General features: G+C 36.7%; 1 protein-coding gene across 1 annotated transcript in view; it reads left to right on the plus strand.

Annotated features, from left to right (window-relative positions):
• Positions 1 to 22,538, plus strand: part of LOC138697912 (uncharacterized) — a 46,875-nt gene that overhangs the window by 7,349 nt on the left and 16,988 nt on the right. The window contains exons 2-4 of the mRNA XM_069823505.1: positions 13,600 to 13,666; positions 18,129 to 18,340; positions 21,965 to 22,056. Of these exons, the coding sequence (XP_069679606.1) occupies positions 13,650 to 13,666; positions 18,129 to 18,340; positions 21,965 to 22,056 (321 nt within the window). The 5' untranslated portion in view covers positions 13,600 to 13,649. The remainder of the gene's footprint in view (positions 1 to 13,599; positions 13,667 to 18,128; positions 18,341 to 21,964; positions 22,057 to 22,538) is intronic.

The following is a 22,538-nucleotide window of genomic DNA, read 5'->3' on the forward strand; positions in this document are numbered from 1 at the left end:
GAAAAGGAGTAACGAGGAATTGAACCTGAAACGTTGACATCTAAATTCCGACGTTCGTCCGATGAGCTACGAGGGCAAAAGTGTGGAAACATTTTCGGAAAAATTGGCCCAATCACACTCTAAGATTTTCTGATGATTCGTAGAAGCTAGTCCAGGATGCGGGGGGCAAAGGCTAATTGGGATTTCCCGGTCTCTGATCGGGTCAAACATCCTGATAGAACTAATATTTAACCCTTGCCGTGACTTTCGGTGAAGTCCGGAGGGCCCAATTAGTCAAATCCACTCTCCTCATCTCCACGCTTGGGCCCCCTGGAATCTAATAAGATGCGAAAGAGATAGTGGTGTGCGGAAAGCAACGGGATGTTACCGCATTTAGGCCTATCCTTCCCAAGAAAAACTGAAAACATGTACGAAGGAAGCTTTTAATAGAAGAAGAAGGATCTTCTGCGGACCTCTGGAAAAAGAACTAAGGAAGAGACTAGTGAAGTGCTTTGTGTAGAGTGTGGCATTGTATGGGGAAGGAACATGGACATTACGACGAAATGAAGAGAAACGAATTGAAGCATTTGAAATGTGGATGTGGAGAAGAACGGTGCGTGTGAAGTGGACAGACAGAATAAGAAATAAAATTGTGTTTGAAAAAGTGAGTGAAGAAAGAATGATGCTGAAACTGATTAGAAAGAGAAAAAGGAATTGGTTGGGTCTCTGGATGAAAAGAATAATAGACGACATTAGGATATGTGGATCATATGCGGAGACTAAGAGGAAGGCAGAAAATAGGAAAGATTGGAGATTCCTGGGTTTGCAATGAAAGATCTGCCCATGGACTGAACACTTATGTATGTATGTTCAGAATGCCTGGAATATCGTGTCTAATAACAGTCGCTATTTGCAAAGACTAGTCAATTCCATGCCTACTCGACTGCAAGATGATCGAGATAAGAGGATGATAGACTAAATATTGAATTGTGGCTTTTTGTTTTGTTTTTTGAACGCTTTATTGTTTGAATGTTTTAAGGCCGACGCCAGTAGCCTAAATTTGTTTTGTTTATGCCACGAAATATATTTTTATTGAGAATAAAATCTTTTTTCTTTCCATTTGCAGCCACAATATCATAATGATCAAGTTATGGCATAATATATTAATAAACCTGATGTTAATTACTAAAATAATCGTAAAAGAGAAAGGAGCCATTATGTATAGTTTGTTTCTCTCAAAAAACAGAACAAAAAAGAACATAAAAAGCACGAGATTGTAGTCGAACGCAGGACCTCACGAATAAGAGGCCGGAACGCTACCATTACGCTATCGAATAACACACAGAATACTTCAATTATAACTGTAGATATCAGGCAACGTGGTCCAACAACATGTAACATCGCCTGTCTCCGAATTGTAGCGAAGATACCCGAAGGGAACTTTGTTTCAGGAGAGCGGCCACTTTTTCTTTTGACAACTGTACATTTTCAGAGCATGCATGGAAAATTAAATTAAATTTTGCAACAACAAAAAATAAGTACAGGACATCTGACTTTTGGATGCATAGTTCCTAAAGGACGTGTTATCGAACATTCGTTCCTTAACAAAAATGATCCTCTCTGTGACCTGTCACTCCTCAAAATTTGTCGGTGAGGTCCTATTACACCCTGTGTATAGGGTTGTATATATACATACACCAACACACACACACACATACATACACACTGCTTGGGAGATAAATTTTCTTCCCGAAATAAAATAAAGATAAACAAATTAATGAAAACATATAGGCCCTAAAAAAGACATAGGCCTACCTTGTCCACATGCCAACGGAATTTACCACAGCCTGGCATCTTCGGGGCATAGAGTCGATCAAGTTGCGGAAATAGTTTTCGTCCTGAGGGAGATCTTACCATGTAGCCAGAACTTGATTCCACAACTGATCTGGATTCTGAGTTGGGTCATTTAGATATTTTTCGATCGTCTTCCGTTTCAGTTCAGCTCATACGTCTTCTCGTGAGCCATATTTGAACGTTTATAGCATAGAGCACGGGGTGGTTAACCTAATGGAAAATTTAACTTTCTTCGGGATATCAAACTCTCGAGCTGAAAGAAACAACATGTTTTCCAGAAAATGCAAATATTGCGGCTCCCAAAATCGGCCATCGGTGAGCTCTGGCGCGTCAGCGCCATCGCAAGACATCCAGCCCCAGCATGACACGATAACAATCACGACCTTTGACGTCGTTTAACGTAGTGTGGGTCATATCTGTTGCCTGGCTCACGATAAATGTTGCCGCGTGATTCGCAATCGGATGAAATAGTTGTTTCTTCGGAGAAAATTACTCTACCCTAATAGAAATCAATCCAGCCGGTTGCGAAAGCTAAGTGATCGACTGCTTGTTACTCTTGTAAGCCCTCTTTGGTCGTAGTTCTCCAGCAATGGAGATTGCATCTCTCAAACGGTTGACATCATTCTGTTCGAGAAGTGCCAGGGAAGTTGGCGCAGTTCTTAACTCGGCGGTCATCAAAATACTGCACGCTTGGGCTAGCGTCTTTTACCCGCAGAAAAGACACTGCCCTAGCGTGCATTCGTAGCTGCTGGGGGGTGTGCTGTCTCTCTATCCCTTGTACAAGACGGAGCAGAGTTCCTTACCCTCCATGTACTCTACCCATTTCAGCGAGTGCTGACGACCACTGTCTTAACTGATTCGCAGAACGGAACGAGTTCTCTGCATGAACTCCGCGAACGGCCGCGTCCTCTTCTCTTGTTGAACAATGTGGGCGACCGGTAGAATAGCGCCTTCGAAACTCCTCATAATTTTGAAATCTATGAGCTCAAATCTGTGCTGTCCTCATTGGGACGTGACACCTTCGACTTGCCTCCGAAGCTGAGAAGCCATTTTCTATTACCTCTATAACAAGCTCTCAGGTCTCTTCTCTCTGTCATGCTGCTACAGAATGAATTACCTACTCTATCCTACATTCCTAGTCAACAGTGTGACGATTATACATATTATATTAATAAAAGTAGGTCATATATAGAAAATAAATAGCGATTCCAGACTCCATTACTTCATTTATAAATCACAGGGCATAACACGATGGTTTATTTCCACAATTATTACAAAACGTGTCTCATTAATTTAAACTAAATCAAGTTAATGTCAAATTTCATGATTTAAGTAAGTCGTGGAATATTGCATCGCTACATACAGAGCATTTCTATCACTGACGTGTTAGTCTAGTTGAAAGAGCACCTGCTTCTGATGCAGTCGATCGCATATCATGCATTCCTTGAAATTGTTTTTCTGTCTTTCTTCTTTACTACATCTCATGTCACCACTTTATGGTCGTAGAAAATGGCCGACAAACAGAAAATTACAGTAAAATGTACCGTAATATTCACAAAATAGACGCCACTATCACCAACATATGAATAAATCATGACAAACGTAATCAATAACTTCAAAAGTAAACAAGTGAAGGTATTCCATAGAAATTATACAAAGTCTCCTTATTTACTTATTTTATCACATTTCAAAATTTGGTACAATTCGGACCAAACCATTCTCAGCAGATTTTAGATGTGTCAAATTATTCAATGACCGGTCCCGCAATGGACATCATGCCAATAATTTAACATTATTATTAACTAACAACTGCAACATATTGAATTAAAACAAAAACAAGGTAATAGCAAAGAAGACATAAATTTCTTACACTGTAACAAAATACATAACAATAACCTCTGCTCCCTCTTACTTATTTGTCCGATTCCACAATCTTTCTCGTTATCATAACTTAAATACTCGGTCACAATATAACACGCTAGAAATACCACATCACACATCATCTCTTTATTCTTCATCTTTCACTGTTGCTACTTCTCGTCACTGGAATTCTCTGCCGCCTGAAGTCAAGGGCTGCCGAACTTTAATTTCTTTTAAACGTAAATTAGAAAAATATCTTATGATAAGTTGAGAGACTTAACGCATTGCAAATATTTAATGCAATGTATTCCACTGTACTTATTTTTATTTTTTGTTTCTTATTTTTATTGTGTAACAATGTAAATCGTGTTTATTTATTACTTAACACCAATATGTATCCTACTGTGTTGTTTTTTTTATTATTACTATTAGTCTATTTTTTATTGTGTACATTTTATTCAATTTTCGGTTTCCGGTTTAATTATGTGAATCCTACTTACTTGTAATCTAATATTAATATGTATTGCAATGTGATTATTTTGTATTTTTACTGTGTACATTTGTTATTGAATTATCGACTCCTATTTTTGTGTGATTCGTATTTGATTCTAACAACATTAATATGTATTCCACTATGCTTATTTTTATTTTATGAGGTAAATTTTTATGTAACTAGGCTACCTATTTTGATCTCATTATGTACCTAAATCGTATCAGTATGTAATTACTTAATTTCGATCCAGTTGTATGTTCAACTATGTAAGCAATTTTTAATCCTGGTTGAGTGTAAGAGAAGGCCTTACGGCCTTAACTCTGCCAGGTTAAATAAAGCCATTAATATTATTATTATTATTATATTATTATTATTATCATTATCATTATCATTATCATTATCATCATTATCATTATCATTATCATTATCATTATCATTATTATTATTATTATTATTATTATTATTATTATTATTATAAGTAGTCTATCACTACGTAATACGCCATATACTGTGCAATAAAATTCAAACTACAAAACTATGGCTTAAAACGCTTACGAAATCTAACACATGCTAACAAAACATTCTCGTTAACTTCTTTCACATCATACAGAATAATTCCTGTTATTCTTTTCCATATTTTTCCTGTGATTTATTTGATATTAATTCTGCCATCGCTTCGTTAAATTTTATCAGATACTTCTTTTCGAACTTCAATATAGGCTATACATCCAAATTTCCCTCCACGATTTTCCGTCTATCAACTGTTCCTGCATGGATAGCCCCGTAATGAGCGTAGTTCGTTCACCAACTTCAACAATAGATACGGGACAGTTCATTCTGAGCATATTTTAGGGGTGTCCTTTTCTACTGGTTTTCAATACGTACATGTCAATATTTATTTATTAAAAATAATGAAATTCGACATAATATGAAATAAAATATTGTACGTTACAAGAATTGAAAGTGTTTTACGAATTTATTTCGAAATTCCTCTCAACTCATCCGTGAAACCTCACTTTCAATCCTTGTAACGTAAATACTATTTCTTCTTCCTTTTGTTTTGTCTCATTTACAGCCTTTATTGCACTACTTATTTACGCTAAATTCTTTTCCCTGGCACTTCTTCTAGTTACCTAAAGCCGACATACAACGAAACAGAACGAATGTTATTACCTAAACTTGTGGTTCGCTTGTGAACCTGGTCGCTCGTCCTCTGATCATATGCAGTGCCTTCTTCCTGAGACTTCAAAAATATATGTGTACCATCAATTGTTTCTAAGACTGTACAGACCCAGAAACAAAATTTGGGCCAACTGAAGCACTGAGCATGCACAGTATGTTGTAACTGAAACTTGGAAAATTCAGGAGGTCCAAATTTTGTTTCTGGGTCTGTACATAGTGACAGTGCCTTTATGATGTATTACGACAATGATTTTGACTAACTGACTGGCTTTTTGAGGGCGGGATCCGTAACAGATCCTTCACTTAGACTTACATTGATCTACTGTGCGCCCTATATGTGATTATTTTTCCAGTCTGGATGGTATTCGTGATCCGATACCGAAGGACGGGCCATACTGTCTCTGTCCTGCAACAGCCAGGTCCCATTTCCAGACAAGATCTGACCAACCCCGAAGCCCGAAATTCCTGTAGCAGCATTGTAGTCCCGTACTATTCCCAAGACTTCACCCTACCTATTTTTAACTATTGCAGGTGACAGATGAAATGAGAGGGAAGTGGAGTGTGTGGGTGGAATGAAAGAGTGAAATGGGGAGTTCCCCGAGAAAAACCCGCTGCTACTTCCGCTTTGTCCACCACAAATTCTATCACGACCAGGCCGGCGATTGAATCTGGACCACATGGATGGAAGTCCAATGTGTTAGTGCTAAGCCATAGGTGCGGCACGATAATGATGTTAGTAGTGGTAATATTTTATATAATATAGTTTTCAACTGCAAAGCTAATTCAGCGTTGAAATTTCAACGTGGGTGACAAATTACCGACAAAATTTGAGTTGACACCTCTAAGAAGGCCAGGATTCATTTACCTGCCGTAAATTTACGACACGGAACCCACAGCTTTACTTCCCTCCCAGAGAATCATGCCTTCAAACGAGTCTGAATATGCAAACCTTGGATCTAATTGCTACCATGGTAGCCTCTAGACTTCGAAGGACAGAAATAATAATGTTAATGATATTTTTATGATGATATTGAATATATTAATACATGATTGTTTCCGATCTCTGATAACGAATTTGAATGACATCATATGCATCAGGAATCACATGACAGCTCTGAACTGTGGCGCGAGGTGACAGACCGGTAGTGAGTGATCTCATAGAGTGCACGGCGACTCGAGGGGTACATAACAATCCTTTCCGATACCAAGTACAGTTAAGTGAAAATAAAAGAAGCCTGCAATAAACGAGGTTTCGTTATTTGCAAGAAAGGCATCTTCTGTGTACTTAATAAGATTGGTAAAGCTGGAATGGAATTAATTTGTATCATCTCGTGGGGTGCGACGACTTGTGACGGGGGATGGATTTGTTTGCTTTTTTCACTCTGGAATTAATCCCATTCGAGATTTGCCAGTCTTATTAGGTACAGTAGTGGCAAAGAAAACGGGCCGACACTTGTAGCTGATTTCAGCGCCTTGTTCTCTCAAGAGCACCATAGACTGGTAACTAAGACATTCGTGGTTCGAATCCTGCCTGGGAAGGAAACTTTTTTTTTTTGTTCCTTATTCAAATTTATTCCCAATACTTTTCGATTGCAGCGATATTTTACCGTACTACTTAATTAACTTATTATCCCCAGAACATGAATTTTACCAGCAATCGAAAAGTATTGGGAATTAATTTGAATAAGGAACAAAAAAAAAATCCTTCCCAGGCAGGATTCGAACCACGAAAGTCTTAGTTACCAGTCTATTGTGATCTGGAGTGAACAAGGCTCTGAAATCAGCTACAAGGGTCGGCCTGGTTTTTTTGCCACTACTGTACACACAAGATGCCTTTCTTGGAAATAACGAAACCACTTTTTTTTTTCAGGTTCCTATGACTTTCACGTAACTGTACTTGGCATCGGAAAGAGTTGTTATATACACTTCCCAAAAAGGCTCGATTTTCTTGGGCATTGCTACTGTGATAAACCGTGCACTCTGATTATGAAAGATATCACCTCTCGCCGCAATTCAGCTGTCGGTGTGATTCCTGATGCACATGACGTCATTCAAATTCGTTATCAGAGATCGGAAAGAACCCTGTAGTAACATGATATATTAACGAGCGTTTAATAATAATACCTATTTATACACATTGGTAATGACACTGAATGCCAAAGTGAGTGCAGTAATCAACTCACGACTACACTTTGTAGTAATCAAGTTTCTCACGTTTTCTACAAACACCAGCTAATCCAATAATTAATGCCATCTTCACAAGTAAAAATCCATCATCAGCTTCTTTTAGAAATGTATAAAATCCATTTTTACTAAAAATATTAGATTTCTTTCCTTTATATCCGTCACCTATTTTGTTTAAAACTGCATCTGAATTAGTATATTTATTGATATTGACGTTTGTTTTGTGTAGAAACACTTCTCATTTCTAATGTTACCCATCTTACGTTCATATCAATTCACGAAGCGTTCATACACCATATATATTTCTTCATTTTTCGGGTGAAGGGAAATAACAATTTCAGCTGCTCCTTAAATATATGAAGAAAAGCTTTCTTTCCTCAGAATCGCTCATTTCAGCGAAAGAATATATATTTTTTTTTTATTTGTAACTTAGCTTACATCATTCATGAACAGCATTACGTTGTCATGGAAATAAAAAAAAACTTCTATGATCTAAGAATTACTAGGTCTAACCTACATTGAATGATTATATTTTTGTTTAGAAACTAATTATTATAAATTATAATTTAAAAACATAAATATTAAACGTTCGTGAATTAAATATTGTTTGCAACTGGAGGGATAAGTTAGTTATTATCGCTCTCTTTACCAGTTAATGCTTCGTTCTTCAAACACACACGAGCGATAATAATGCACATATCGCACAAGTTGCATAAACTTGTATGTTTTTCAATACGCTGATTATATAGTTAACCTTAGGTTATAATATTGTTGATATTTGATGTGGATTTAATTTATGGTATTGTAGATACGTAGGCTACGTCATCTACTGATGATGATAATTATAATGTTGTGCTAACGAAAGTGAAGATGGTGATAATGAAAAACAATCATATCCATTATAACATTTATGATTATAATTCATTTATGATAATTATGTTCAAATTTCAGTGCAATATAGGCCTATTTTTGTAGGTTTTTGATCTATCAAGAGTCCACTAAGCAATTATTAATGTCTAGTATATACCGCCGACCAAATTCTTGCCAATGAAGACTGTTGGAGTGGAAAGAAGTTGAAAAATAAAGAAGACAGATATATTCTGCGTCTGTGAATGACTGACATCTGATTGTTCAGACGTCAGTTTCCAGTGATATATATGACGTGGTGTATAAGGTTTCAAATGAATAGTATAATGCATTTAGAATAGGGGAATCACTCCGCACTACAAATTCAAGCAGTGACGTAACTCTTGGTGCATATATTCATTAGATGTGTTTCCAATTAAACAGTACCGTCAACCGGAACAAATAAATCCAGGGTTCAGAATGACAAGGTTCTATCTAGTGTTTAGTAAATTTTACAGGAGAGCATTTTAAAAGTTTGGTTGTTAATAAAATCAATGCAGATAAGAACCTTTTCAAACTAACTTTATCACGAAAAATAACTGAGATATCAATATATCATTTATATGGTAGAGAGCTGTGAAGTAGCAGAATTCAATGCAATAAAAATCTCAATTTTGCTAAAAAAAATGTCAGATAGAACCTTGGCATTCTGAGCCCGCGAAATAACAAAGTGAATATCTCTACACCCATTCTAGTCTTCTTATCTGATGCAGATCTTACCACTGAAATATGTTCATCAACAGTAATCTCACTAGATTTATCTAGAGAAAATCAAAACTCGAGTGGGATTTAATTGACTATTACACAATTAGAAGAAAGTATATAAAGATTAGAAGTAACAAAGTACTCCAATACAATAAAATATTAATTGACTTACGAAAATAAACTGTCTTCAAATGTATTATTGTACCATCTCAACATTATGCTATATGGCAGTAGTGTGTTATGATTAGCTGTTTTCTTGTTATGAGTTGTGTCAACTATGGAATCTTCATTGAACTCTGTGGACGGTTACTAGTCAAGAAGGCTTTGTTGATTCAGTTTCATTTTTATTAAAACATATGCATTCCACTTCAATCATCCGGATCCCAGTAATCAACGTCACTTGACAGATGATTTTCAATAAATCTTAGTATTAAACAATCTCTGATACGTGACTATCCATAATATCATATAGCAAAAGCTATAACAAACATAACCTAAATAATATAAACGAGTGTTAGAAAAGTTTTAATTAGGGATGATGAAATAAACAAGAAACGTTTTAATTAACGATGATGAAATAAAAAAAATAAACACGAATAATTTTAAAAGAAACAATTATTGAAAGTACAATTTTCAAATTTGAATATTTTAGTGGTTGGTGGTTCAGTTGATGTTATATTGGACGTGTGCGTAATAGAAGTGAACTCGTTGATGTACATCGTGTATCCCTCAACTTCTTCAGGATTTCCAAATGGTGCTCTTCATTTATTTGTAAATAGGGTTTCAGGGAAGATGCATAGCTACGATCAGTGATCTTTATTAATTCTTGTTCTTGAATGACAATGCAAGTCATATTTGAAACTGCTGTGCTTCTACTGGAGTGGTTTGTAATTTTCTATTTTTTGACGTCCAGACCAGTGCAGTTTGAAATGTTGGCAAACAAAGAACAAATGCTAGGGTAGTGATAAAAATAAACAAATGCTAGGGACGCGATAAAATTGTGTGATAAGCAGCCATGATTGGTTGAAAGATGTCCTTTCGTACCGTTTTATTGGTCAAAAGTAGTATGACGTAGTAAAAGTGTAATAGTCAAGCTAATTAGTATTCATTAATTTCGTTCATAGTTTTTGCCCACGGGCAGGTTCTTCACTGCAAACCCAACATTCTCCAACTTTCTCTCTTTTCCGCCTTCCTCTTGGTCTCCGCATACAATCCACATATCTTAATGTTGTCTATCATCTGATACCTTCTTCCGCCCCAAAGTTTTCTGCTATTCACCATTCCTTCCACTACATCCTTCAATAGGAAGTTTCTTTTTATCCAGTGCACCAGCCCATTTTTTTCTCTTCTTGATCACTTTCAGCATAATTCTTTCTTCACACATTCTTTCTAGCTTCGTTCCTTACTCTATCTCTCCTTTTCACACGCTGAATTCTTCACCATACCCACATTTATAATGCTTCTAGTCGTTTCCCTTTACTTCGTCGTAATGTCCGTCTTCTGCCCCATACAATACCACATTCCACATATAGCACTTCACTAGTCTATTCCATAGTTATTTTTTCAGAGGTTCGCAGATGATGTTCCTTTTTATATTAAAAGCTTCCTTTTGCCATTGTTATCCCCTTTTTGACTTCCTGACAGCAGTTCATATTACTACTTATAATATGCCGAAGTATTTGAAGCTGTCCACTTGTTTCACTGCCTCATTTCGAAATCCCAAGTTTACTTTATTTTTCTTCCGATAGCTATGGTCTTTGTCTTATGTGCATTTACCTTCATTCCATACTGGTCACAGCTGTCATTCAGCTCCAGTAGCATATCCCTTAGCGATATGTCCTCTTCTGCTCACGAAGCCATATCATCAGCAGCGCTTTGCTCTTTTCCTTTCTACTATCACCCCTCCCATGTTCTAAAAACAGTTATTCACTAAATCCTCCAAGTATATGTTGAATACAGTAGGTGATAAAGGGTATCCTTGTCGTAATTCTCTCCCTATTCCACTTTCCTCAGGCATTTCTTCTTCTATCCTCACTGTGACATTTTATTGGATATAAACGTTACTTAATAGCCTCCTCTATTTCTAATCCACACCAATTTCCTTTAGGATCCCCATAAGCATTATGCCCATATAATTCCGACTCATTAAATCTGTGATATGCTTAATCAAATACTTGCAGCTAATTAATATGTTTATGCAAATACATTTTGTATTTCCATGATTTCAGTACAGCGATATTTCACACCAAGTAACTTCAAATCCCTGAGAACTAACAAATGCTTACACATTCAGAATTTCTACTTAATAGTATACGACTGCAATTCAAACTTTGGATCCTCAGGCCCATTCCTCCAAATTGAGAATTGTGAACTAACACCAGACACCAAAAGGAGCGAATGTAAATGCACTGAAAAAGTAAATTTCACTGTAAATAGAAGACTTAATAACATCACGTAAACTGCACTGGGAAAGCGAGTTGAACATGTACATCCCCAAACTGCACTAAAGTAAAGATCTTGAAATGTTCTCTCAGACTGTATTTAAGCTTAAAACTACAGTATTTACAACAGTTTATTCTGTGTTTGTTAAACTTTTAAACTAAGGTATTAATGTTTGGTAAAGGTAAAATACTTATCTTAAACGAATTTAGAGCAATGAATTTTTCCTTATTAATAAATAATAATAAATTTGTCTTAGAACGTAGTTCCATCTCTTTTTCTGTATGCGAATTTTTTCCCCCTTGTGTGGATTTCGCTGCAATTGATTTATATGTAAATCTCTGTCTGAGTCTGGCCCACAAAGTATCACATGCAATGCTGGACAAAAAATTGCCCGTCTAGAATAATTCTAACAAGGTAAGTCCACGGTCTTACAGATATTGATTTTGTTTAAATTTTATGAGGCCTCTCTATAGTGAAGGAAAAATAATAGTAATAATTATGTCGATAACAACGACCATGGCTACAATTTTCTTATCGGTGCTTGCATTTTCGATCCTGCCTCCGTCGCCGCCCTCCATATTTATCACTCGCACAAACAGTAAAAGCAATTTTACGTAAATAATACTGCATATTAATGACTTTTACGAAGCATAGATTTATTTCAAAAGGTTTTGTACTTTCGTGACTGCTTAGCAATGAAAGTCCAGGAGACGTACTTTCATTGTGGGCGATATTTTTCCAGATTGAGTTGAAGCACCCAACTGTCCCTCAGCTGTGTCGTAATAATATCTTCTAGCAAAGTATTCCCTATCACGCAACTCAACTTTCCTTTGTAAATAATCCCACAAATAACTTACTTCTTTTTGACAAATATACTGTCGCATCTTCAGTGCTATTGGTAACAAGTACTTATCTGGGAAAATATTGTTTTAGTTGGTATATTTTACGATGCTTTATCAAGTGCTGTGGTCATCTAGCATCCGAGTGGGATGGTGATAATGCGAGCGAAATGAGTTCAGGGTCCAGCGTCAGAAGTTACCCAGCATTTGCTCTAAATGGGCTGAAGGAAAACCTCCGGAAAAACATCAACCACGTAATTTGTCCAAACCTGGAGTTGAATCAGGGCCAACTCGTTTCACGGTATAGTGGTTAACACATTAATTTTAGGATTCATATTTATTACATGTTTTTGCTTTGTTTTCATGAATATTACTACCTCTCAGCATATTGAACGCTCTTTTTGTTTAATGAAAATTACATTTAAAACGTATTTCTAAGATATTAATTTTTGGACCTATGTTTATTGTCTTATTTTGACAAAAAAAACTACCACCTCTCAAAATAATGAATGCCCTTTTTTTCATACTGTGTATGTTTCAGTGGTGGTGAAATATTTCAGTTTGAAACTAAACAAATGTTAAATTATCGACATCTGACACGCAATTTGCCGTACGTCATGTGAACCGCGAGTTAAGTCTTGATAATTTCAACGAGGGCAATGTTTTTGTCTAGCATGGTACATAGTAAAACTGAAAGATGGCTGGCTATGTTCGGATCGCCCCTTCTAGTTCTTCTCTCTTTCTTCTCCAGTTGCTGTTCTGTCCCGTGTAGACATACTAATGATTTCACATTTAGAACACTGGAATGTACGAGTATCTGGACTACGTCACAGCTTGAACGAGTGGCGGAAGCTGTACTGTTGTACACACTATAATGAAAACATTAGCCTTATCTATTTAAAATAAGTAATTAAAAAAGTGTCGGTAGGTTAAGGCATAAATACAGTCCACAACGCATAGTGACTAATAAAAATACATCTGGCATCTGACCTCTATGTATAAACATTGAAAATAGCAAATCTCGTGTTTCTCACATGTTCTTCGCAAGTAGGGTCAATGTATTTATATGAGTGATGCCACAGTGTAAAGTCTTACTGTACAAGTATAATAATAATATTCTTGATTGTTTATTATATTCCCTTTCTCTCTCGTTAGTAACCTTCGCTGGGGGCTCAGAAATCTTGCGCCCACTCTATGAGAGAACAATGAAACACAAACCAAGGTAAGTACAAAAACACAGTCATTGTGGAAGGGAGTTAAAATAAATGTCAACTTTCCTGTTGGAAAAGAAATCCCGGTTCTCTGCTTGGCTCGTACAGTAATTAAATTGATAATGAAACTTTTTTATTAGACGGATGCTGTGATAAAAGAAAATAAGGCAATGTAGATTTATATCAGCTTTTACGAGTACCTAGCTTCACTGCTATTATAAACTGAACCGTCTGAGGTACGGTTGCAGTAGGGAGAGAATTTTGTTGTATTACTTTTAGCGAGGTTTCACAGGGCAGAGATTTGTAGGAATCATAATATATTTTAAATTTTACATGATTTAAATGCTATGGTATATACATAATAAAAATTTTCGCCACTTTTTATTTTCCTTCTTCTCTTTATATACTTTACAACCTGTCTGCACCAAGACAAAAATCGCTCCACATTTTCTTCGGCCTTCCTGGACTTCTCTTCCCTATATGCATCCCATCTCTTGCAGTCTATTATGCTATCCGAAATTTATTAACTTTCAAAAGTATGTGGTGATTTTATTGCTCATGACGTTATTTTATATACCATCTTAAAGTGTCGAGCATTACCTGATTTAACAAGGAATTGGATTTTTAATGCAACATTCACTTCCGTAACTTCATCGTAAATGTATATATCCACCAGTTTCCTCTTGTACAAGTAGCAGACTCTTCAATATTGTAAACATCAGATCTGAGCTGATTTTATGGAATATCTGTTATAGTCTATGAAGTATAATGAATTCCTCCAAATTATATGTTGTCGTATATCCAGTCAGAAGTACTTTTCCTTCAGATAGCTCTATAACCAGTATTCTGCAGCGTTAGATCCTGAAGGTAAACGCAAACGCGACATGAACGCCATTTCGGGTGTGCGGCTTGTGGCGGGGGTGATTTTGCTTTGCTTTTTCCCCTCTGGAATTAAACCCATCCAAGTTTTGCCAGTCTTATTAAGTACACAGAAGACGCCTTTCTTGGAAATAACAAAGCCACGTTTTTTTGCAGGCTTCTATGATTTTCACATAACTGTAGGCCTACTTTTCATCGGAGAGGGTCGTAATATACTCCTCTCAAAGAGGTTCGATTTTCTTGGGCATTGCTCCTGTGAAACACCGTGCACTCTGACTATGAAATCACTCACTACTGGTCTGTCACCTCTCACCACAGTTCAGTTGTAGTGTGACTCCTGACGCACATGACGTCATTCAAAAGTCGTTTCCAGAGATCGGAAACAAGAAAACTCGTTGCTATGAGATCCCATTTCCTGTGTAATAACTAGTACCAGAGTATTTAAGATCGAATAGAAGGTAACGATGATATGAGCAATTGAAATTATCTCTTACTTTAGAAAAACCTTGTGCACGTGCGTTCAATTCTGTTCTAGTTCCCCAATCTCCTTTTGGTTGTACTTCACACAACTCTGTTACATGTTGATTTCTCGCGTAGCCTTGTTTTGTATCGTTAACTAACTGCAAGCTACTCATTTCAACAACTTCAATGTTTTGTTTTGATGTTGCAGAAACAGCCCTTATTTCAATTAACTGCACATGCTAATGTTTGCGTTACACCATTACATTTGTTCACTTTACTCTCCCTTCATAATCATTCGATTTACTAGGTACTCGTATAATGGAGTAAGCATCGTATTATTCTTGTTGCATTAATAACTTGTTGGCTACTCTCTTCATTCAAAAGTCCACCATTTGTAATAAAGTAATAATTAGCCTGCATGATATTAATTAAAACTCGTAACTTGCTCTAAAATATTGTTTTGTAGTTCCAGTTTACACCTCATAGGTTCCTTACTAAGGAATCCTTAGTAATGATATGAGTTTGATTTTAAAAAATATTAATACTCATTTAAAACATGTTACAAATCTGGTTAAGTTTACACAATATTCACAATAATTAATTGGTCTTCTGAGTCTGTAATGAAGACTATAATTATCATCTGCATACCAGAACAAGCTCATAGTTTTGTTTGTCATTATTAGTGTTGAGAAATATATGCACTAAGAAACCTAAAATATGCATGTAAATATGCACTAAAATGCCGAAATATGCAGTTATATATGCACTAAAAGTTCCTAAATCTGCACATTTAAGCACTAAAAACTGAAAAGCTGGCAAACTTACCATAGTATAAAAGCTGATGAAAAACAAAACACTCATAACTCATAACCTTGTTAGCTTTCTCATGTTCTCTCTCTTTTATTTTATTGCTGAAACTCATGTTTACAATATCATGCTCTTTCAACTACATTCCTTAATAAATATTTGTTTTAGTGTTAGAAGAAAATACTGATATTTGACAATTTTTGTAACGAATTTATTTTCTTTCAGGCAATCTATCAAAGTCAGAGAAGTAATCTTGCATCATATTGTAGATATGACATGCATAAATATGCACAAAAAATTTCATCGCGGAATATTGGATAGTTTTTTAGTTATGTCGGAAACACTTCATCACTGCACAGTGAACTGAATTTAAAAAAAAAAAAGTAAATAAGTAAAAAGTAAAGTAAATCGTAAAAATATATTTTTTTCATATAGCAGAAGGACAGTGTTTTGCACATATTAATTTTAATGTACAAGATACAGTAATGAAGGAAAAAAAATGTTGAATATTTCCAAAAATTTTACTGCTGTAAGCTGTACCTAACCCCTTAAAGAAAAACAGTCCCTGTAATTACAGCCTTAATGGCTATTGATAATTTAATTGAAACCAATTTTACATAAACAATTAATTTCTCTTTATAAAACATAATTGTGTAAAACTTTGTGATACAATATTCCTTTTCATATTATCAGGATCCAACTTGTTTCTCCTGTCAGTAAATATAACTTGTACATAGAAAGAGTTCTTTCCATATCACATGATGGGAGGGGACAAAACTTATAACCCGGCAATATGGTAGGGTCAACGTCCACATCACTATCGTACCTTTGAAGCACTTTGCTAATTTCCCTCATCTTCTTTAGCCAATTTTTCTTTGATGACCCCCCACCTTGTTTACCACCAGCTGCATCCACACATTTGATTGCAGCATCAAACACCTTCAAAGCTTCACTAAACTACACGCCCTACGTTTCCAATATCTTGATGCTGCTGGAAAGAATGTAAACATTTGATTTCATACATGGAAGATTATTATGCATACTGGGTGAAGCCATGGCTTTCTTCGCAATTGCAACACATGCAGCCTCATCGTCAATTGAGTTTAGTACCTGAACGGGTAAGAGTTAATGGCAGAAATAAATTTGAGAGCAGTAAATAAATTAAGTATTTCAAAATTAAAATGTCATACCTCTCTTATTTTACAATAATGGTAACTATAAAAAAACAGCAGACTCAAGCGAAGTCCCCTATCTTGTAATGACAGGCTCTGGAGGTAGAGGAACATTTGGCAGCATCTGTCTGTATGCGCTTATTCTGGAAGGTGCTTTTAAAAACACTTTTCACAGAGTATATTAAACTGCTTACATCCGGAAATGAATTCCGAGCCTCCTCTGTAACCCTTTCTTATACTAAGGTTCCGCATTGGATGCTTCTGCTGCATAAAAACTGTCCAGCAAGGCTAACGTGTCCTTTAACGAGTTACGGTACATGTTTGATCAAAGTCCATAAAACTAAAAAACTGTTTTCGCTACAAAAAGGAAAAAAATAATAAAAACATGCACAAAATATGCACTAACGTCCAAAATATGTACATATATGCACTAACAATTATGCGTCAATCACCTTAATTTAACAAGAAACATGTAATGATAATATTTCATTAAGATATGCCATTCTGATACAAATATGCATTTGCATATATTTCTCATCACTAGTCATTGTGCATACTGGAATTCCTTTAATTTCTCTTAAAATATCAATTAAAATACTCGAAATTAATGGACTTAAATAATCTCTTTTCTTATCGGTATTTTGTCAAAAAGAAAAAAAAAAACAAAACAATACTGCCACTTAATAACAATATTTATTATGAACATGAAATAATGCTACAGTCCGTGTGGTAAGAGAGAGTGCCTGATATTTAACACGTTCCCTTAAAACAGTGTTGCTAATCTAAGTCTATGTCACTGTCTTGTCACATAGAGTTCCCATGTATTTCTTGCAAAAGAGCCAGCGATAATTTCTATGACTACCTAAAAAGGTGCAGTGCAAATATTTATTCTAATAATAAGCTGTAGGTCTTTGTATTTTTGCTATTGTTGACATTGAAGTATGGAGCAATGAGTGGGGTTGGTTGAAAGCACGCCTTAAAATACAGTCAGGCTCTTTCTCTTCTCGCACGAACTGTAGTATTGTAATAATACAGCCTTCATATGCTAAGCAATGTGTTTAGTTGAAATAAATATTGCCAACAGCAAAAAATAAGAATTATACAATAATATGTAAGTTATGACAGACAAGATGAAGTGATATGTTTGATACAGGACTGGCATGCCGCTCATGCTTCGGTGTGTGCCCGAGACGAACCATTTCCACCTGTGCTGCTTCTGCTCCCTTCCACTACGTGGCAGCACAATCGTCATCGGCTATTTGGCCATGGTCATCAGCGCGTACAGGTGCTACAGCGATTGGAAACGACTTGTCTCCAACCAACGGGACGCTGCCGCCAGCCCATCTGTCCGGGAGATCGCCAAGGGTGAGACATTTACACAAGGAATGACAGGTCCTGATACAATTTTAGAATGATACCTCTGACTATTTTCATTTTCCCTTCTATCGTCGTCTTAGAATACTTCCCATGTTCTAAGATAAAATGAATGTTGAATAATAAATATAGACTGCAGTAGAAACTATTTATTACTGTTAATCTTCTATTTCTCCTCCTTTTACCTTTTTATTTACTTCCCATTTTCTTCTCCTTTTCATTCTCACACACTCCTTGCCCTTCCTTTACCTCCGACCATTTCGTTCTTCACTTCCTCACTCTCTTCTCCCTTCTCGCTCTTCTCTTCACAATTTTATCACTTTTCGTTCTCCTCCATACAATCTTGCCCCTTCTCGTTATCCCACTCGTCTCCCTTCTCGTTATTCTCTTCACACTTCTCTCAGTTCTCGTTCTCCTCTTCACTTTCCTTTTAATTTTCGTTCTTCTCATTAACTCCTTTCCCTTCCTTCTTCTCCTCATCATATTTCCTTCTCGTTCTGTTCCTTCCTACACTGTTCTCTCTTCTAGTTATTTTTCTCTTCATACTCTTCTTCCTTCTCATTCAACTCCTCACTCTCTTCTCCCTTCTCTTTCTTAGCTTTCTCATACTCTTCTCTCTTCTCATTCTTCTGCTCCTTTTCTTTTTCCTTCTCATCCTTCTTCTCCTGACTCTCTTTTTGTATCTCATTCTTCTGTTCCTCATTCTCTTTTTCCTTCCCAATCTTCTGCTCCTCAATCTCTTTTTTCTTCAATCTCATTCTTCTCCACACACTTCTCTTCACACGTTTTCCCTTTTCATCTCATTCAAACCACTTTTCGTTCTGTTCCTAATCACATTCTTCTCCCCTCTTCACATCCACTCATCTGCCTTATAGTTCTTCAGACTTCTCTTTCCCTCCTCATACTCTTCCCACTTCTCATTATTTTCCTCTTCCTCGTTCTTAACCTCACTCAACTCATCTCCTTTCTCGTTCTTCACCTCCCCCCTTCTCGGTCTTCTCCCCATCCCACTTCTCGTTCTTATCCTCTTCACACTCTTGCCCCTTCTCGTTCTTCTATTACACTTCTTGTTGTCGTTATTTTTCTCCTCCCATCCTCTCCCATCTTTTCTCTGTGCTCCTTTCCCTTTCCTTTCTGGTCACCTCTTTTTTCCTATTTCTTCTTATGTATTTCATTCTTCAATTCTCTTTCCATTATTTGTTTCCTCTCCTCCTCCTCCTTCTATCCATTATTTGTTTCCTCTCCTCCTCCTCCTATCCATTTTTGTTCTCTTTTTTCCCCTCTCCTTTTCCTTTTCCTCACCCGTCTCCTCCTCCATTACATTCTCTTCCCTCTCCTCCACATATTTGTCTTCCCTATCCTTCAATCCACTACTCTTCTATTAACTTCCCTTCCCTTTTCTTAACCGCTTTCTTTCCCTTCTATTTCTCCTCCTTCACATCCTTCTCTTCCTTCTCGTTCTATTTATTTTCCCTTCCACCAAATCTTCCTTTTCCTATTTCTCTTATCCTTTTACTGTTCCTCTTTTCCTTTCCTATTTTCTATCCTCCACATCCTTCTTCTCTTTCCTCTCATTCTATTCCTTTTCCCTTCCATTCCATTCCCTTTCCAGCAAATCTTCTATTTCATGTTCCTCTTATTCTCTATTCCTTCTATTTCATCTTTTCCATTTCCTTCTTCTCTTTCCTGTCATCCTATTCTTTTTCCCTTCCATTCCCTTTCCAGCAAATTTTTCATTTCCTGTTCCTCTTATTCTCTTCCTTTTATTTCATCTTTTTCATATCCTTCTTCTCTTACCTCTCATCTTATTCCTTTTCCCTTCCATTCCCTTTCCAGCAAATCTTCCATTTCCTGTTCGTCTTATTCCTTTTCTCTTCTATTTTCTCTCCTCCACATCCTTCTCTTCCCTCTTTCCTTTTCATTTATATTCTCTTTTCTCCAAATCTTCCTTTTCGTGTTTCCCTTATTCTCATTTCCTTCTATGTAGTCTTCTCCACATCCTTCTTCTTTTCTCTCTCCTCCTATTTATTTTCTCTATTATTCCCTCCACATCTTTCCCTTGCCTTCCTTCCCTTTCCTTGCCTCTCATCCTATTTCTTTTCCTTGCTATTCGCCAACTTCGATATTCTTATTTTATTCTCTTTCCTCCTATTCCCTTTTCCTTCTATTCCTTGTTCCCCAAATTTTCTTCTCTTCCTTTTCCTATCTTTTTCCTGCCTCCCTCCCCTTTTCGTTATTTCCCAACCCCTATCTCTTACTATTCTCTTTGCTCTCCTTCATCTCATTTCCTCTGTCGGCCTCTCTCTCTCTTTTCGGTCAATTTTCTACCTTCTTTTTTCCTTCTCCTTCTTCTCTTTTCCTTTGTCTTATTTTTCCTTTACTTGCCCCTTTTCTTATCTTCATTTCCTCTACTCCTTTGTCTCTTTTCCGTTCCGTTCTATAACGTCTCTTCTTTTCGTATACTTCTGTTCAATTTTCTTCCTCCTCCTCGTACTCTTTTTTTTTTTCTTATATTTCCTTTTCATCTCCTCTTCCCCTTTTTTCCACTTCCCCTAAGGCGCCCTTAGCCTTACCACTTGATATTTAAGTCGGTCCGTTTACAGCTCCATTTTACGTTTATGCATGTGAATTACAATGAACCCAGGGAAAATTATAAACGTGCATATCGCTACTCGATTAATTTACTTTAAGTTCTTAGGAGCCAATGGACTGTTCCCTACACTTTTGGAACTAACTCCATTCAATCCAGTACATTGCCACGATAATAATTTTTCTATGGTACCGGTACCTTGAATGGCACTATCTTGACTAACAGCTGTCTTTTCTGGTGAAAATGGACTATTAGTATTCTTATCATACTTACAGCCCCCTTACTAATAAAATAGTAGCCGGAAGGCTCGGTTGGAAGAGCACCTGGCTACGGACTGGAAAGTTCAGGGTTCAATCCTGGATGATGATGGAACCTTTGTCGTTGCCAAAATTTCTAGAATGGCTGCAGGGTCAATTCAGAAGCCTGTAAAATTGAGTATCGAAACCTTCAACATGGTAAAGGCGATCGGAGTATCAACTAAATCAGATCTTGCTAGCACCTCCAAACCTACACGCGTCTTCATGGCGTGTAAAGTGGACACCTTTACTCTAATTTTAAAACAGTAGACCACAGTGAGGAAGTTAAGACTATTTCTACCCGTTTACTCTTTCTAGTCATTCCAAATTTACTAGAAATGCTTTCTGCGTGTTCAAAGCGTAGCAATGTACAGCACTTCTGCACACCTCGTAAGACATGTATTGTACATGAACACTTGTCATACAAAGAATTCATCCATTCATAGTTTTCGCCCAAGGCCAGGTCTTTTATTGCAAACCCAGCATTCTCCAATTTTTCCTATTTTCTGCCTTCCTCTTAGTCTCCGCATATGATCCATTATCATATTATATCGTCTATCGTCTGATATCTTCTTCTGCCAGCATTCTTCTGCCGTTCACCATTCCTTCCAGTATATCTTGCAGTAGGCATATGAAATTAAATTTCAATATATAAAAGTATTTTCTCCTGTTCCTTCTTTTGAGATTAAAAATTAATTATAACAATAATTATTCTTGTGTTTATTTCAGTTACAGACAGTAACGGATGGCTGATGTTTGATATGGCTGCCACGGCAACCAACGCTGTGCTCTATTTCTTCCTCCTCGTCGGAATACACTGTGTGAGTTCCAAGACTGATACAGAGTAGGCCTTAATACTTGGTCTGAGGGCTAAAAAGTTTAGCGATGGAGATCAGAATTCTTAAGGTAGATTCACAGTCTTAATTCAAGTGGGATACTAACCAGGACAAGCAACAAAATATTAGCCCTCAGTGATCTTGCGGCTACCATAGTTCCCGTTCTGAGATCGCGAGTTCAAATCCGGCCAAGATAAATGAACTTTATTTTTTTTTATTTTATTGGGTTATTTTACGACGCTGTATCAACATCTCAGGTTATTTAGCGTCTGAATGAAATGAAGGTGATAATGCCGGTGAAATGAGTCCGGGGTCCAGCACCGAAAGTTACTCAGCATTTGCTCATATTGGGTTGAGGGAAAACCCCGGAAAAAACCTCAACCAGGTAACTTGCCCCAACCGGGATTCGAACCCGGGCCACCTGCTTTCGCAGCCAGACGCGCTGACCGTTACTCCACAGGTGTGGA

The sequence above is a fragment of the Periplaneta americana genome, chromosome 4, assembly GCF_040183065.1.
Source record: "Periplaneta americana isolate PAMFEO1 chromosome 4, P.americana_PAMFEO1_priV1, whole genome shotgun sequence".
Lineage (NCBI taxonomy): Eukaryota > Metazoa > Arthropoda > Insecta > Blattodea > Blattidae > Periplaneta > Periplaneta americana.